This window comes from Labrus mixtus, chromosome 8, assembly GCF_963584025.1.
Source record: "Labrus mixtus chromosome 8, fLabMix1.1, whole genome shotgun sequence".
NCBI lineage: Eukaryota > Metazoa > Chordata > Actinopteri > Labriformes > Labridae > Labrus > Labrus mixtus.
In genome coordinates, this window is record NC_083619.1 from 19,612,202 (window position 1) to 19,626,874 (window position 14,673).

A 14,673-nucleotide genomic window follows, 5' to 3' on the forward strand; every position below is an offset into this window, starting at 1 on the left:
CATAACTAGAAATGAAATAAAACAGGGATTTCAGAGGGTAATCAAACTTCATCTAAAGCCTTATTGATCTATTTCTGTTTCTTCCTTAAAATGCGGTTTAAACTCCTAATCCTCAGTCAAGTGACTTTTATCTCATCAGAGGAGGTTTTATCTCACGATTGTCTATAAGATGTTTTAACACACTGCAACTTCAGCCTTTTAAATATGTTCGTCTGAATCACTTTGAGTGAAACAACAAACCATTGGGGGGTGGGCTGCTCTCGTTCAGCTGATTATCTGCTCCAGGCATTTCATCAAACTGTTTTTTTGAAGTGCTGCAGGCATGGAGATAAACAAACCAGAGGAAAGGAATAAATCCCAGAGCACTCAGTCTCACACTTATCTGTCAGGGGGAAAAAAACAAACAGGTTCTTCCATAGAAAAAAAAAAAGATTTATTAATGTTCACGTCTGAATGAAATATTCACAAATCAGGAATAAGTGCATATTCACATATAATGTGACAAAAACTGTGTACTGAGTATAAATTATACACAATTATTTTAGGGTATATTACAGTATCATGAATGTTTTCTGTACATGTACCTGTGTAAAATCTGCAAAAGTAGGTTTAATGGTTGCTACAATAGTATATTCCTTTAAAACTAGGAATAATGTTAATGCTCTTGCACGACTACAAGACTTTAAAGCTAGAAGCCTTTTCATAGACATGGTGTCAACACCCTGCGTGGAAACAATAGTCTACACTTTAGTTTAAAAAAAAAAATCAGACAAGGTAAAGTCTCTAACAAATATAAAGTCACAAACAATATAGACACATTTAGAGCCGAAACCTCAGAAACAGTCTTAGTTTCTGACCTGACATATAGACATTCAAATAAAACTCATATCTACAGGGAATTCCTCTAATCTAAAATTCAAACAAGTTACTCACATGACCTAGGACAGTTCATCCAGCATATTCAAACAAAGGATAAAACAACATAAGATAGTGAAACAGGAATTCAAATACATTGGGAAGTCTTGGTTTTAACTGCTTTACAGTTTTCTGGTGATTCTATCAAGTCAATGTGGTTTTTCATAAAAAATAATCTGAGTGCAGTCAGATTGTTACAAGAGATGCTGAAATTGGGAGGTGATCATTACAAATGCTTCCTGGATACACCAACTTTAATGCCATAGTGCTAACAAGCTTAGACTTTCAGGACTGTGAATACTACCTCATCACCTCTGCTATTTGTATCATTACATTCTCTATGCGGTTAATGTTACATCACAGATCGGGTCAAACAGTAAACTCTCCTGTTTCTTTCTCAGAGAAACAGACACGTATGTAGTACACATAGAACTGTCTTAGAGCATTAAGGTAACATATTTAATCCTTACAATAAGACAATATTTCCCGTTAAACTGACTGTACATTCTATACATTGCAACATTTTGTTTCCTCATTGACTCATCCTTTAAGATGAGCGTCGTCAGGCCTCTGAGGACCCAAAACAGTCAGCATTATTCTCTTTAAAAGCTCCCTTTAATCATCTTGACTTCATCACAGTGAAAGCTTCTGAGTGTTTGTATTCATGGATGACTTTTGATTGATTGTGTGTCTAACTTGTGATGTTACAACACATGTACCTTTGTGGCGTTTTTTTTTTGTTTTGTTTTTGGGTTGAGCTGCCAGTTTCTGTTCTTTCCGCTTTTGAAAACCTCATTTTTCAGGAGAGACTTTCACTTCTTGACAGAAGTTACAATATGTAGATGTAGTGTATCTGGCCCAGAAAGTCTCAGGTCAACTGAGTCATTTAGAAGTCGGCTTTCATCCAGCTTTTATTCATAAAGAGTCATTTGTGGTTAACTGATGAGATAAAAACAAATCTTTGGAATGAGAGGAGGGGGTTTTATGTGACAAGTCTGAGTGCATGCAAACTACCAAAAAAAAGCTGCACAAAGTGTCACATGTCTCTGAAAGGAAGAATACAACATATTTGATAACTGATGGTGCCACTTTGCTATGCCCTTCCAGTCAAGACCTCAATGCCCTTTCTTATTGGAACAAGAAGAAGTCTCTTATATTTGTCCACTCGGTCCTCAGTCCGGTCCCAAGTACTCTGCGTTCTCTGCTGCCGGGATGTGTCCGTTGGTGTGTGTCTTAAAGGTGGGAGTAAAGTCTTGTTGATAATCAGGGTTGTCTATGCTGTTCTGAGGCTGATATTTCTGAACGCTGTGGACCGTTCCATTGGATGTGTGTGGGAGGGTGGCAGGGGATGGGATCTGGTTGAGGTACTCGGGTCCCTTGTCCCCGGTTTTAAAGCAGTTCAGGTACTCTGATTCTGCGTCGTCTGAAGAGATGGTGGGGAGGATGGTGCGAGGCGGACCGGGGTGCTGGTAGATGGGATTCATCATATCCGAGACACCGTTCTGGTTCATGTAGTCTGTAAGAAAGATAATGAAATGAGTGTGTTATTATGGTTATACCCAGATAAGGTTGTTTATATAATCACTGCTCTGGTGATCATTTTCAGTCCATGATTTTCAGCCTTCCCAGCTGATAGTTAAAAGTGAATTATATACTGCATTCTTTAACTCTTAAAGACTTTCTTAATGTGAAGGAAATAACCCTGAACATGTCGTCATTATCATGGCTTTGAATGGAAGACTTCAAAAAAATGTGAAAAAATGTCTGAGTTACAAACTAAAGGGAACAAAAATGTGCTGATAATAAGCACTATGGGAAATGTAGGATCTAATGTTCATAGAGCTTCATTCCTACTTGGATGGTTTAAATGTCTAATATGTTTATCTCTGCTGCATGGATCTATTTTCAGAAATCTGACAAAAAAGGGGATTGCATTATTTTTGTTAAGACAAATCAATGTTTCTTTAACTTGTCAACGTATCTGCAAGTTTTTAAAAATGCAAGTGTTTCAAAGGAGCCATATGTCATTTGACACCAAGCGTTTAAAAAGGGTACTGCAGTCTAAAATTCAAAACATCGGAGAGAGTTGTCTCCCCCTGCCTGCTCTTCTGTAGCTTCAATGTGTACGCAGTTTGCTACGCGCGGACACTGAAGCTTCCATGTTTAACCAGCTGTTCATCGATCTTTAAACCTTTCTGCGTTCTAACCTCTCTCCGTTTTTCAAAAGCATCTCCAATATTTATCAAAGTCTTACCACGTTTCTGATCGTTAGAAAAGTGCAGAGGCTTTTTAGATTGGGTAGAATCAGTTAGATCTGAACCAGTTCCCTTGCCCGTTTCAATTGCTGCAACACCTGTTGGTTTGGCCGTTTGTTTGGCTAACCGAGGGGCGTCCAAAACGGCTGTGTGGGGTATCTTAAAAACGCCAACTTCTCTGATCAAAACAAAAACTAAACCATTCCAGATTGGAATGGAAACTTAGGAGGACATACTGGCTGCTACATTATTATAAGAGAAGCCAGCACTTCAACATAGCATGTTTCCTTAATGTCTGATGATAAAGTAAGGTCATTTTATGATTTAATTCAGTAGATATCTTACATATTGCTCCTTTAAAAACAAACAACAACACATTTAAGCATGTCATTTGCAGCCAAAAAAACAATTGAAAATATTAGCAATATTTTCCAAATGATTTGAAGTGTAAAATAAAGAAAAATTAGAATTCAGAAGTCTGTCATTCAAAAAGGGTGCTGGCTGATAATCAAGTTCTCAAAAGAAAAATAGTTCCTGTTAGCTGTTTAAATAGATCTACTGAAAAGAGAAGTTAATATGAAGATAGAAACAATTCATGTTTGAAGTTTTTTTTTCTTTTGGGCTATCCTCAAAATGCTGTAACTAATAGATTTGTGTAGTAAAGCTAAAGAAAAACAAATGGATCAAGTGTTTTAGTGTTGCGTTAAAGTTGTCCACTAGATGCTCCTCTAACTCACTGGATCACATAGTGAGACAAAGGATGAGCTTTACTGAGATTCATTTGAATGAATTGTGGTTGAGGTAAACTTGCCTGGAGCTGGCAGGAAAGCGTCATCTAAGTTTTTGTCCGTGGGGTCAGGAATGTACCGGAGAACCATGCTTCCATCTCTGCTCGGAAATGCATTCTGCAACAAAAGATTGAGAGTTTTAAGGCTGTGGCTAACGACAAAATATGAAAACAATTACTTCAAAATAAAGATAAATTATTGTTTTCATTTTTTTTATTGCAATTTAATTAACATATTTTCTCTTACCAATAAGCCATTTCTGCTCTGACACCTTCCAATGCTGCTGTTGAGGCTCTGCAAAATAGATCAAATCAATTTGGGTTCATATTAAAAGATGAAATGCATATAAATAAGGCAGAGAGGAAAAAAATAAGGAAGTCAATATAATGCAGAAAAAGTTAGAATTTATGCAAATCTGTTACTTTGTGGACTTTTCTATCCATTTAATATTTCTTACTTCATTTATAAATTTGTGTTTTTCTGTAATGAGTGTGTTTCTTCAAGGAATTTGGATTTATTTAAAGCCTCTCAGGGGACAATAAGTTATCTTTTGAATATGACTGTAATGAGTTTTTATAGCACCGATGTAACCATAGCAGTCTTTTCAGCACACGCAGATAAGGAAGGAAACAAACATCCAGCGAGTTGATTCATATTAATTCAGACAATGTGAAAAGCTTTGTCGTGGCTGTCACTTTCTTGAGTGGTGAACTGGGTGAAAAACCATGGAAACTGAGGGAATCAAAAGGAGAGAATGGCAGCTGTGGCAATGCAATTACTTTTCAACAAGAAAGGAAATTACAAATGCTGAAATTGCAGCCATCTGTAAAAAAAAAAAAAAAAAAAAAAAGGCTCGACCCACATTGTCCCAACTGTGATATTACAAAAGCAGGCTTACGCTGAGCTTTTGTAGGACAAAGATTTTAAAGAGTTCGCCTGCTTGCCTGCAAAGGTAATCAAAGTTTAAAGCTCATATGAGCTAAGCAAGCTGTCAGAGTGCAGCAATGATCCCAGGTAAGAAGAGCCAGACCTACGCATGGCCTTCACTGAACCTGAGGTAAACGAGTTCTGCTCATCTATCAAAGGGAACCTGGGAGGAAACGTGGGTGAGGGGATGATGATGAGGGCGTGTGGGTAGGGGGTCAGGAAGAGGAGAATTAGTCCCTGTGGTGTAATAGAAAGAGGGCAGGTGGGTTCAGCCAGGTTCAGGTCAATCAGGTACGACTCTCCTCGCTGTGGGATCACCTGGATTCAGTTAAGCAGTCAGGGTTCTGCTGCTGCTTGACATGAAAACTAATTGATTTCAACAAGGCAAAAAAAAATGACTCACTATTTTTTCCTTTCCCACTCATGGTTTAATGACTAATGCAGAAATTCTACTTCCCCAAACTCAGTTTAAATAGCAAATTCGCCCCCCTAATATAATGGTAGGGGAAACACTGCTGCTAATGCATGTGGTGCAATTTCTTTAACAATTAATGTTTCTTTTTCTGGGAAAGTTCAGCATCCAACACAGCTGCTATTCTCTTTTCTTCAGTGCTTTGACGGATATGGCCAGTATAAGTGAGTCTGGTGTGTATCCCAGTCTCGTTTCATGTAAGACTAGAATTTTTAAATCTTTTTGTGAGTGAAAGTTCAGCGCTTAAAATATAGGGACACTTTCTATTTCCACTTATTCTAAATCCTTTCATGAATAGAAGAACATTTGGTGGACCGGGTCATCAAATGCAAAAGTCTCAAAGTAGTTAATGTGAACGTTTACATGTAATGGGTGCTCCCTTGTTGCGTCCCCTGTTGTCGACGACTTTGGCTTTTTTAACCCTTTTTTCTTTATGTATAATTGTATCTAGATCATCAGTATCTGAGATTTGACATTTGAACTGATCTCTTTGACTATCTGTTACTTTACAATGTCTTGAATTTGTTATAAAACAGTAGGTGGAAAAAAACATACTGTATCTTGTGATGTTTACAAGTAGCAAAGGAGGCATTTTCAGTAAAACTACACCACCTTGAGGACATTCTACATACATGCACTAAAACACTAAAATTACATATTAACCCAACGTGCCCAGGAGTCTCTCATTGAGGACACTGAGGACATTCAGTGCATGATTGCTTGCCTTCAGCAGAAAATGATTTACTCCTTTAGTGAATCATAAACAAAGGTTTTATCAGTCCAGAATGCATTTTTTTCTTAGTAGCTTTGGTAACCTAGGACAGAGATTCAGATATACCGACACCTGATTCAATAGCTCTGATTGTATATGTTTGTCTTTGGAGCTTACTGTGGAGTGAAGCAGGGGGGTGACAGATGTGCTTGGGCTGCTGAAGAAGCCATGTTGCGGCAGCAGGTACTCGTCTGCGTCCACAGCGTCCTCCATGTCCTCCCCGCTGATCAGGCTGCGATACAGTTTTGGGTCCGCAGGACTCGGCAGGTGCATGCGGTCATCCCCCTGGAATAGGAACAGAATTTATAAAGTCAGCTTCACGTGTCCAGTGGGTTACTGCAGGAATGAGTAAGCAACTTCCACTTCCACTTCCTTCTTCTCTAAGTCAAAGGATTTTTTTTACTGGGTATTGGTTGCATGAAAAAGAATTGGTTGTTCACTCAAGCTAGTTATCCAGATAGTTTTGGTTTCAACTTTTAGTTATGTGCTTCTTAAAAACCTACCACAGGTGAGGTTTCTAATTTTATAAAAGCAGACAACAGGAGTTAATGACTACATGAGACTAAAGAGATTTATGTCTATACACTAAAGGTTACAAAGAGGCCAAAGACTAATTACAAGCAAAGCACTGGCTACACTAAAGTAATCGTGACCGTAGCATGACTTTTTTTTTTTTAATTTTCTTCAGAGTACTTTAATATCCTAAGTATTCCCAAATCTGATGGAAAAATCTCATTGGCTTTTTGTTGAGGGAACCAGGGTTATGCTCACGTTAAAAATGGTCCCTAATTGATGTCATCTTTGCAAATCTCTTTTAATATGAATTTTATTAAGTTAGTTCTGTGGTGACATTTTACCTGAATGACCAGATAACGAGAAGGATCCCGAGCCATCTTTGTAAACTCGGCTATCAGCTCCCGGAAACGCGGCCGACTGTCTGCATCAATCATCCAACCTGCATAGAGAAATCAGCATTATTAGTCATCATTACATAAGGACATTAAAGGGAAAGTTTGGCATCATTAGCTGCACATTTAAAGTACAAATATTGTGTTTTTGCACATTTAGTGCTCAGCTTACATTTCACCATGATCATGTACACGTCTATGGTACAGATTGGTGGCTGAGGAAGTCGCTCCCCTTTCTCCAGGACCCCGGCTATTTCACTGGCTGGAATCCCGTCGTACGGTTTGGTCCCAAATGTCATCAGCTCCCAAACAGTTACTCCTACAAGAAAAAAAACAAGGACAGTTGGCCTGGTGAGCTGTCATTCACTTGTTTTTTGCTCCCAATTAAAGAGGAAAAAACGAGTGACAGGATGTAACCTCGACAAATATCACACAGTATCAAAATAACTCTGTTGACAAATTGGCTGTGGCTGCAGGAGTGGGAGTAAGCAGGATGCGTATCTGTGTTGGAGGAACTGAGAAAGGGAAAAGGAGGAGAAGAAGAAGCCTGTCTCTTCTGCCAGGGTCTACTGATGCTTCTGCCATATTGAGCGGAAGGCATGATCAAACCCTCAAGGGATTTGGAAGCTGGCCCACACAAAGAAAGCTGTGCTGTGTTTGGCTTCCGTGTGTGTGTGTTTAGGCATCTGTGCAAATGTACTCTTCTGTTTCTGTGGGTGTTGGTAACAATCTCTTTGACGTGATATTGTCCATCTGAGACTGCTGGTGTGTAGGTGTGCGCTACCAGTGTCCTAAAATCACAGATGCTAGCAAGATGTTCTCCTCTCTCATGTCATGCTGTAAAATGTTGACGAGACTTATTAGATTCCAAAAACAACATCTTAATCTTCAAACCTCCTTCCTCTCTGGATGTTAAAATATTTAATCAAGCAATAAATAAATATTACTCCACTGAGGCCGTCACCAATTCCCCAGAGTACAGAAGCCCAGCTGCTGTACATATCTGAAATCAAACAAGCTCAGACTGCAGCAGGCCTCCCTTAGGTTTGAGCATGCATTCACAACACAAGACAATCACCAGGCTTACCGTAACTCCATACGTCACTCTGGTGTGTGTATGTTCTGTTCAGGATGGATTCAAGAGCCATCCATTTTATCGGCACCTGTGGAAGGAAAGCGAGAAATGAAATCATGAGTGTTTTTTTTTTTGCTTATATTATGTTTAATGTTTAACTTTGTGTGTGTGTAAGCATACATGGCCAATAAAGCTGATTCTATTCTATTCTGATTCTATATCAATAAAATGACATAAATCTGTTGATTTGTACCAATAATGTTTCTTTAAGTACATCTGAACATAAGCTTGACGTGCACAGAAAACAGAGCTTTAATGTAAATCAAGGCTTCATGTTTTATTAGATTATTTCTCATGTCATATTTGACATGTCTATGTTTGGGGGGAGGGGGGGGGGGGTTAAAATGGATGAAGAGGTTTATTGGCTCAATGAAACTGGATGGAACAGCAGCAATTATACATGTGCCAATTGACTCTCTAAAATGTTAGACTGTTGAAGTATTCATAATTGAATTAGCACAGTAACAGAACTTGAAGAAACGTTGCATTTTCTGAAACTGAAATCATGTATTGTTCTTTTCTCATGAAAAATGAAATGTAACAGTGCTGCCACCTAGTGGTTAAATATCCACACATACAAAATTCCACACTTGTAATGGAGTTACTGACAATGCAAACATCTTACAAAGGTTTGTATTTGAGGAAGGTTTTTTGACACGGTTTGTATTTTGTCACAGTTTGTTGTAATGACACAAAACTTATAAATGAATTCCGGGAAGTTTCCTGCAGAGGGATTACGTCCACTCACATACTGACGGTGTTTTCTGAAAGATTTCTATACTCAGAAGGTTTATTCCATAAATTGAAGGCTGTTTAGGAAAGTTTCCAAAAATCAATACATTTAACTACAACAAATACTCTTCATGTTATTCTCATCATTGGGAAGGTTTTATGACACATATAAAAAGAGCTGGACATTCTCCACATCTGCTCCTCAGTGGAAAAACAAGAAATCAAATCGTTTAAACTTAGAATTGTATTACATTTATCAGGAAAAGTCGTTATCTTGTTCGTTGGAACGTAACTAAGCAAAGGAAGTTTTAAGAACATAAAAAGTTGATACATCAACATAAAGCAGTAAATGTGTCACGACAAGGTCTACCATTTGACTTACTAAGGATGCAGATTCCCAAGTATTTGGGATTTATAACCATATGGGAAACTTGTTTATTAGTACTCGGTTGTACAGAGAGAAGTGTGTAGGTCACTGTGTAGTTTCAGGTGAACACAAGCACTACATATTTTCCTGTGAGGTAAAAAGGGACTTCGGGAGTATGAAGACTCTTTGATAAGAAAAGGAACTTACTTATCTGACTTGTCATTTCTCTTAGAACTCATTTCTCTAGCAGAACTATTTATACTACACCCCTTACATAAAGATACAATCTAGAGCAAAAACTACAAACACAAAAATACCATCTTTCATGACATGGAGCAAAATCCCTTCATCTACAGGAAGTCATCTTTCGTACAAGCCCACAGTTTGTTGCTGGCTATAAATGTAAAAAATAAGGTCATCAAGAGCATCATCAGCACATCACTAATGGACTCTTGATTTAATGTGTTTGTTTTTGCCCACAATAAGACATAGTTCAGTCTGTTTTCTTTAATCTGATGGAGGAATATTTGTGTATTATTGAGGACAATAAAACTAGAAAACCAGTTCATCACAGACAGGCGATTTAAACTCGTGCATACCTTTCCACCATCTGCATGGTACTCTTTCTCATCTGCATTGAGGAGTTTAGCCAGACCAAAGTCTGTGATTTTCACATGCTGAGGAGTCTTCACCAGGACGTTTCTTGCTGCCAGGTCACGGTGCACCAAGTGCCGCTCCTCCAGATAGTTCATACCCTGTTTTCAAACGAGAAGGTTGTTATATAAGTGCATTGTTTTTTCTCCATATGGATCCTATGAGATTAAACTTGGGAAATGCTGATAAGACATTAAAAGTCTAACAGTGCTGAGTAATGTCTTAGTAGACTTATTAGCATATAAGCCACACCATTGAACAATTGTTCTTAGCAGGTAAAGACAAAATTTAAAAAAACAAATCAACTTGCTATGCAGATATGCTCAGTTGCTTTTGTTGCCCCGTATGAGAGAAAAAAACACAGACATTGGATCTGTTGTAGGTGTGGTACACAACTCCAGCCCCATACAAATTGTATCAACCGAAAAGATTCTCCCATGTAACTTGAAACTTTTACAAGGTTGTTTTTTTTTCTTCTCACCTTGGCTATCTGCACACACCAGTTGAGCAGGTACTGGGAGCCGATATTGTCCTTGTTCTCTTTGACGTAGTCCAGCAGGCAGCCGTAGGGCATCAGCTGGGTGACGAGCTGCACAGTGGAAGTCAGGCAGATGCCGAGCAGACGACACACGTGGGGGTGTTCAACGGTGGCCATCACATAAGCCTCCTGTAGTGTGAATATAGAAGTCCAAAAAAATCTGTACATCAATACTTTATACTATCTGGGAAACAGAAATTCAAAACTACTCTTATCTGCCAGATGGGGATGATACAGTATAAAGAAGTGTCATTCATTTTCCATGAGAACCAAATGAGAAGTGTCTGTACAGTAGCTTGTATTAGATATCATTTGTGAAGTGATAAGTTTTTGAGCAGCCGCCTGAGCAAAGTATTTTTATAAGTGACTCAGCTAAAAGTGGAAACCAAAAGTTGTTATAACAAGAAAAGTGACTTAAAACTCCTATGAAGAACTTATGGTTTGTGTTTATTTTATAGCGACCCCTCTCTACAAAGTCGTAGCTCTAATAGCTTTCTTTGCCGTGGAAAGTGTAACAAAAAGAAAAAGGCAGTTTCTGAAGCATGCTGTAAACTCACTTTGTTTGACACCTAGACCACGGCAGCACTTTTTGGACATTTAAAATATCTATAGAGAAACAGTCAGTCTTGTTACTAATGGTCTTGTTTGTTAACCGTAAAGAGGCATTGATTTCCGTCTTTCATAGCAAGCTAAAAACTCCACAGAGTAGCTTTGAAGAGACACTCTTCACAACAACAGGCTTCCTCCAAGGGAACACGTGCAGACAGCACTTCAAACTGAGTTTGATTTTATTGGTTTCCTGCCACAAATGGCTCATTTTAAACCAAATAATTTTTGTGTGCCTATTAAAGCATTAAAATTGTTCAGTAAATTACCACCTGACTGTTAGAAGCTCTGTAATTCAGACAGTCTGATGACAAAGAGGCTTCACATTTAAAAGCAGGCCTCTAGCCTCATGTCATGAAGTTCAGCACACAACATGTCTACCACAACTTCCAAGTAGAGTGACTGTGCACCGTGACCGCAAAAATCACAGGATCCAGGATGCACATTCAGCCGTTTGCATTTTATAAAGGCTGCTTTTTCAGAACGGCTACGAGACTGCTTTCCTTCCCTGAACACCTCAGCCTTGTATTACACGCCAAAGCCCACACACAGCCTTATGATGATTTAATCCCATTTCCTACAGACCTGTAAGAGGGTCACCGTTTAGAAAAATGACGCATTCCCTATTTCAAAGAAAGGAAGCAGGCATGCACTATAACTTAAAGAATACATTACATTTTAACTGACGTACAGGAGGCAATCATTGTCTCTCACTTTGAGCAACATGTTGAGGTACTTCTGAGCCTTCCAAATTGAGTCAAACTATTGTGATAATTACTAAAAATGTGCATACAGCTACTGACATTTATATTTCCTCTGTCATTTCCCACCAGCTGCACACTTAACTTAAATACTTTTGGGAATTATAAGTCATTTTAAAATCTTTTTTTAGTTCTGACTCAGTCATTTTAGTTCTGACTCAGTATATCAGTAAGCCTTCAGTCCAGAGGTGCACCACATAAAACAGTAAACCTACATCCAAAATCTCTTTGTTTGCTTTCGGTGATGTGGCCTCTCTCAAAACCTTGATGGCCACAGGGATCTTCACATCCTCTCCCTCTGGAACCCACAGGCCCTGTAGTGACACAAGAGGGTTAATTTACATGCTGTAATTACATGTGACATGATGTGACCACATGTGTTTACATACAAATGTTAGTATATGCAGCACAAGTTCAATCGTTGACATTTTATGTACTGCACGAATGAAACCACTCCTGTGACGTCTTGCCCTCAGTCTGCAGAGGTGGAGCTGGAAACTGTTCCCTATACTAGTGAGGACCTTGGATTTCCCCTAACATGAGGGAAAATACAAGAACTGTCACTTAAGTATCATTTTGAGATACTTGTCCTTTCTTGTAACACTACTTTCAGAATTCTTCTCCACAGCACCTGGCTAATAACAGGCTTTAACTTAAATACATGTTTCTGACTGCTGTATTATACAAACAGAACATATGAACTATTGTAAAATAAGATATATCAACAAAAATAAAATATTAAATAACATTGAAAAAAAAAAAACACAATCCCTAACTCATCCAGTTTAAGTAACTAAATGCTGCTGCAGTAGCTCAGTCTGTAAGGACTTGGATTGGAAACCGGAGCCGGTTCGAGTCCCGGTGCGTACAGGAATATTGACATTGGTCTGGTAGCTGGAGAGGTGCCAGATCACTCTCTGAGCACTGCAGAGGTGCCCTTGAGCAAGGCATCGACACCACGGCAGTTGTTACTCGGTTGCTTAATGAATACTTGTTTCTACTCAAGCAAACGTATGATTGAGTTTTACTTGGAATGGTGTATTTTTATGGCCTGATTTTGATAGTTTGACTTAACTATAGATGACAAAACTTCTCTCATACACTTACTCGTGCAATATTTGAATATATTTTTGAAGTCCAAATGACTAAAAAGGTAGAAAGTAATTGCTCCAGTAGACCACCTCAGCTGGCAGCTGTTAAACAGGCTGCATGGCATCAACATAATGCTTGGGAGAACCTGTTCCCAGCTAAAGTACATCCACTTAAAAACCTTTTTTATTACCACTGACGGGCTCATACTGACATTCTACATTTCCCAAAATGGTCGGGAAAGGATTCTGGAGATAAAGTCTCCTCCTGCAACAAAACACCTTTGCAACATTTTAGAGTGAGACATTTATTTGAGTAGTAAAAAGGTTGTTACTCTTTTAAAAAAGGTCTCTCTTTGGATCTGTATTATTATGTTAACAGACACTTAGAGTAACAAACGAAACCTGCTTAAGTAGTTCTTCACTGTGGCACTGCCTGCAAGAATAACCTTGAGGCCATTGCAGCCTATTTTATTGCTGCAAGCTGGTGTGATGTCCTGGAGCAATATCAAAACTTTTTATAACTATGAGTTAGGCAACAAAATGTGAAAAAAAGTACAAAGGTTTAAGACACCAGAATTACCCTTTAACTTTCAGGAGTTAATGGCTGAGCCCAATGCTCACTCTAACCTCAAACATATATTCTTATTAAATTCTAACTAAATAACCTGCAGCCAAATTTAAAAACTAAACCAGCCCTTCAAAAAAAGAAGTGCTTACATTCCAATGACGTCCTTAAACTCTGAAGATCTTAAAGTCATGGTGGTTCTCACAAAGATAGAAGTCCAAGAGTACACACACTTGTTTTTGTACCGAGGGAGAACATTGTGGTAGCCTACATTCATTGTCTGGGGATTTACTCTAACCTTAACCTAAATGCAACCCTTAAATAGATATTTAACTTTGCAGAGACCAGCAGATTGTCCCCATATGGACGATTTGCCCTACATGTCACTGTGTAAACATACATCCCCACACTGAGATTAAAACAAGTATATGTAGACACACACTACACCCTAAGTGAGATTGGAGTTAGTCATGCATGATCTGGCAGTTTAAAAATGCGTCTCTTAATTGAAAAATTGACAACAGATGTGGATGAGGGAAACACTGACGGGTGTTGGTTTTGTATACTTGGCACGTACAGTATTCCTGAGCTCCAGTTTTGATAAAGCCGAGTGGAGTTTGGGAGAGGAGTGCAATTTCAACAACAAGGTGTTTTTGAGACACAAACCTGAAGCATGCTAATACCTTGTATACTGTACCAAAAGCTCCTGATCCCAGCACTTTGATTTTCTTAAACTCAGGTTCCTTCAGGATCCGCAGCAAAGCCTGGTTTGGGGCCTCTCCACTCGGAGTCAAAGGTTCAACCAACTGGAGAGAAAGCATTTCATATCTTACATACAGTCTGATCATTTACACATCTGACATCTCTAAAACAACTCCCCGTCCATATCTTGATGTATTGATGTGCAAGTGTGGTGACTCAGTTCCCTCATCTTACTGTACCTCTCTCTCTTGGAGGAGCCTGCGCATGGTTCTCTTCCTCTTGATGTGGCGGCGGCGTAGCAGCACAAAGACAGACAGGCCCGCAAGAAGAACAGCCAGCAGTCCACCAACCACACCAGCCGCAATCATGGAGACACCGGAAGTGCTGAAAACAGATTTGACATGATTTAAGAGTGAGGATGGGGAACAGTGCACAAATTAAATGTAATAAACAAAGAGAGATGAAATTAGGATGCTGAATTAAGG

The 14,673-nt window shown here is 38.8% G+C and overlaps 1 protein-coding gene across 1 annotated transcript in view; it reads right to left on the reverse strand.

Annotated features, from left to right (window-relative positions):
- Positions 1-416: 416 nt before the first annotated feature.
- The window catches only part of egfra (epidermal growth factor receptor a (erythroblastic leukemia viral (v-erb-b) oncogene homolog, avian)), a 42,540-nt gene continuing 28,283 nt past the window's right edge, over positions 417-14,673 (reverse strand). Inside the window, exons 17-28 of the mRNA XM_061044960.1 lie at positions 14,428-14,572; positions 14,170-14,292; positions 12,046-12,144; positions 10,407-10,592; positions 9,871-10,026; positions 8,125-8,200; positions 7,210-7,356; positions 6,987-7,084; positions 6,247-6,414; positions 4,205-4,252; positions 3,982-4,075; positions 417-2,431 (exon numbers count right to left, since the gene is read on the reverse strand). Of these exons, the coding sequence (XP_060900943.1) occupies positions 2,088-2,431; positions 3,982-4,075; positions 4,205-4,252; positions 6,247-6,414; positions 6,987-7,084; positions 7,210-7,356; positions 8,125-8,200; positions 9,871-10,026; positions 10,407-10,592; positions 12,046-12,144; positions 14,170-14,292; positions 14,428-14,572 (1,684 nt within the window). The 3' untranslated portion in view covers positions 417-2,087. The remainder of the gene's footprint in view (positions 2,432-3,981; positions 4,076-4,204; positions 4,253-6,246; positions 6,415-6,986; positions 7,085-7,209; positions 7,357-8,124; positions 8,201-9,870; positions 10,027-10,406; positions 10,593-12,045; positions 12,145-14,169; positions 14,293-14,427; positions 14,573-14,673) is intronic.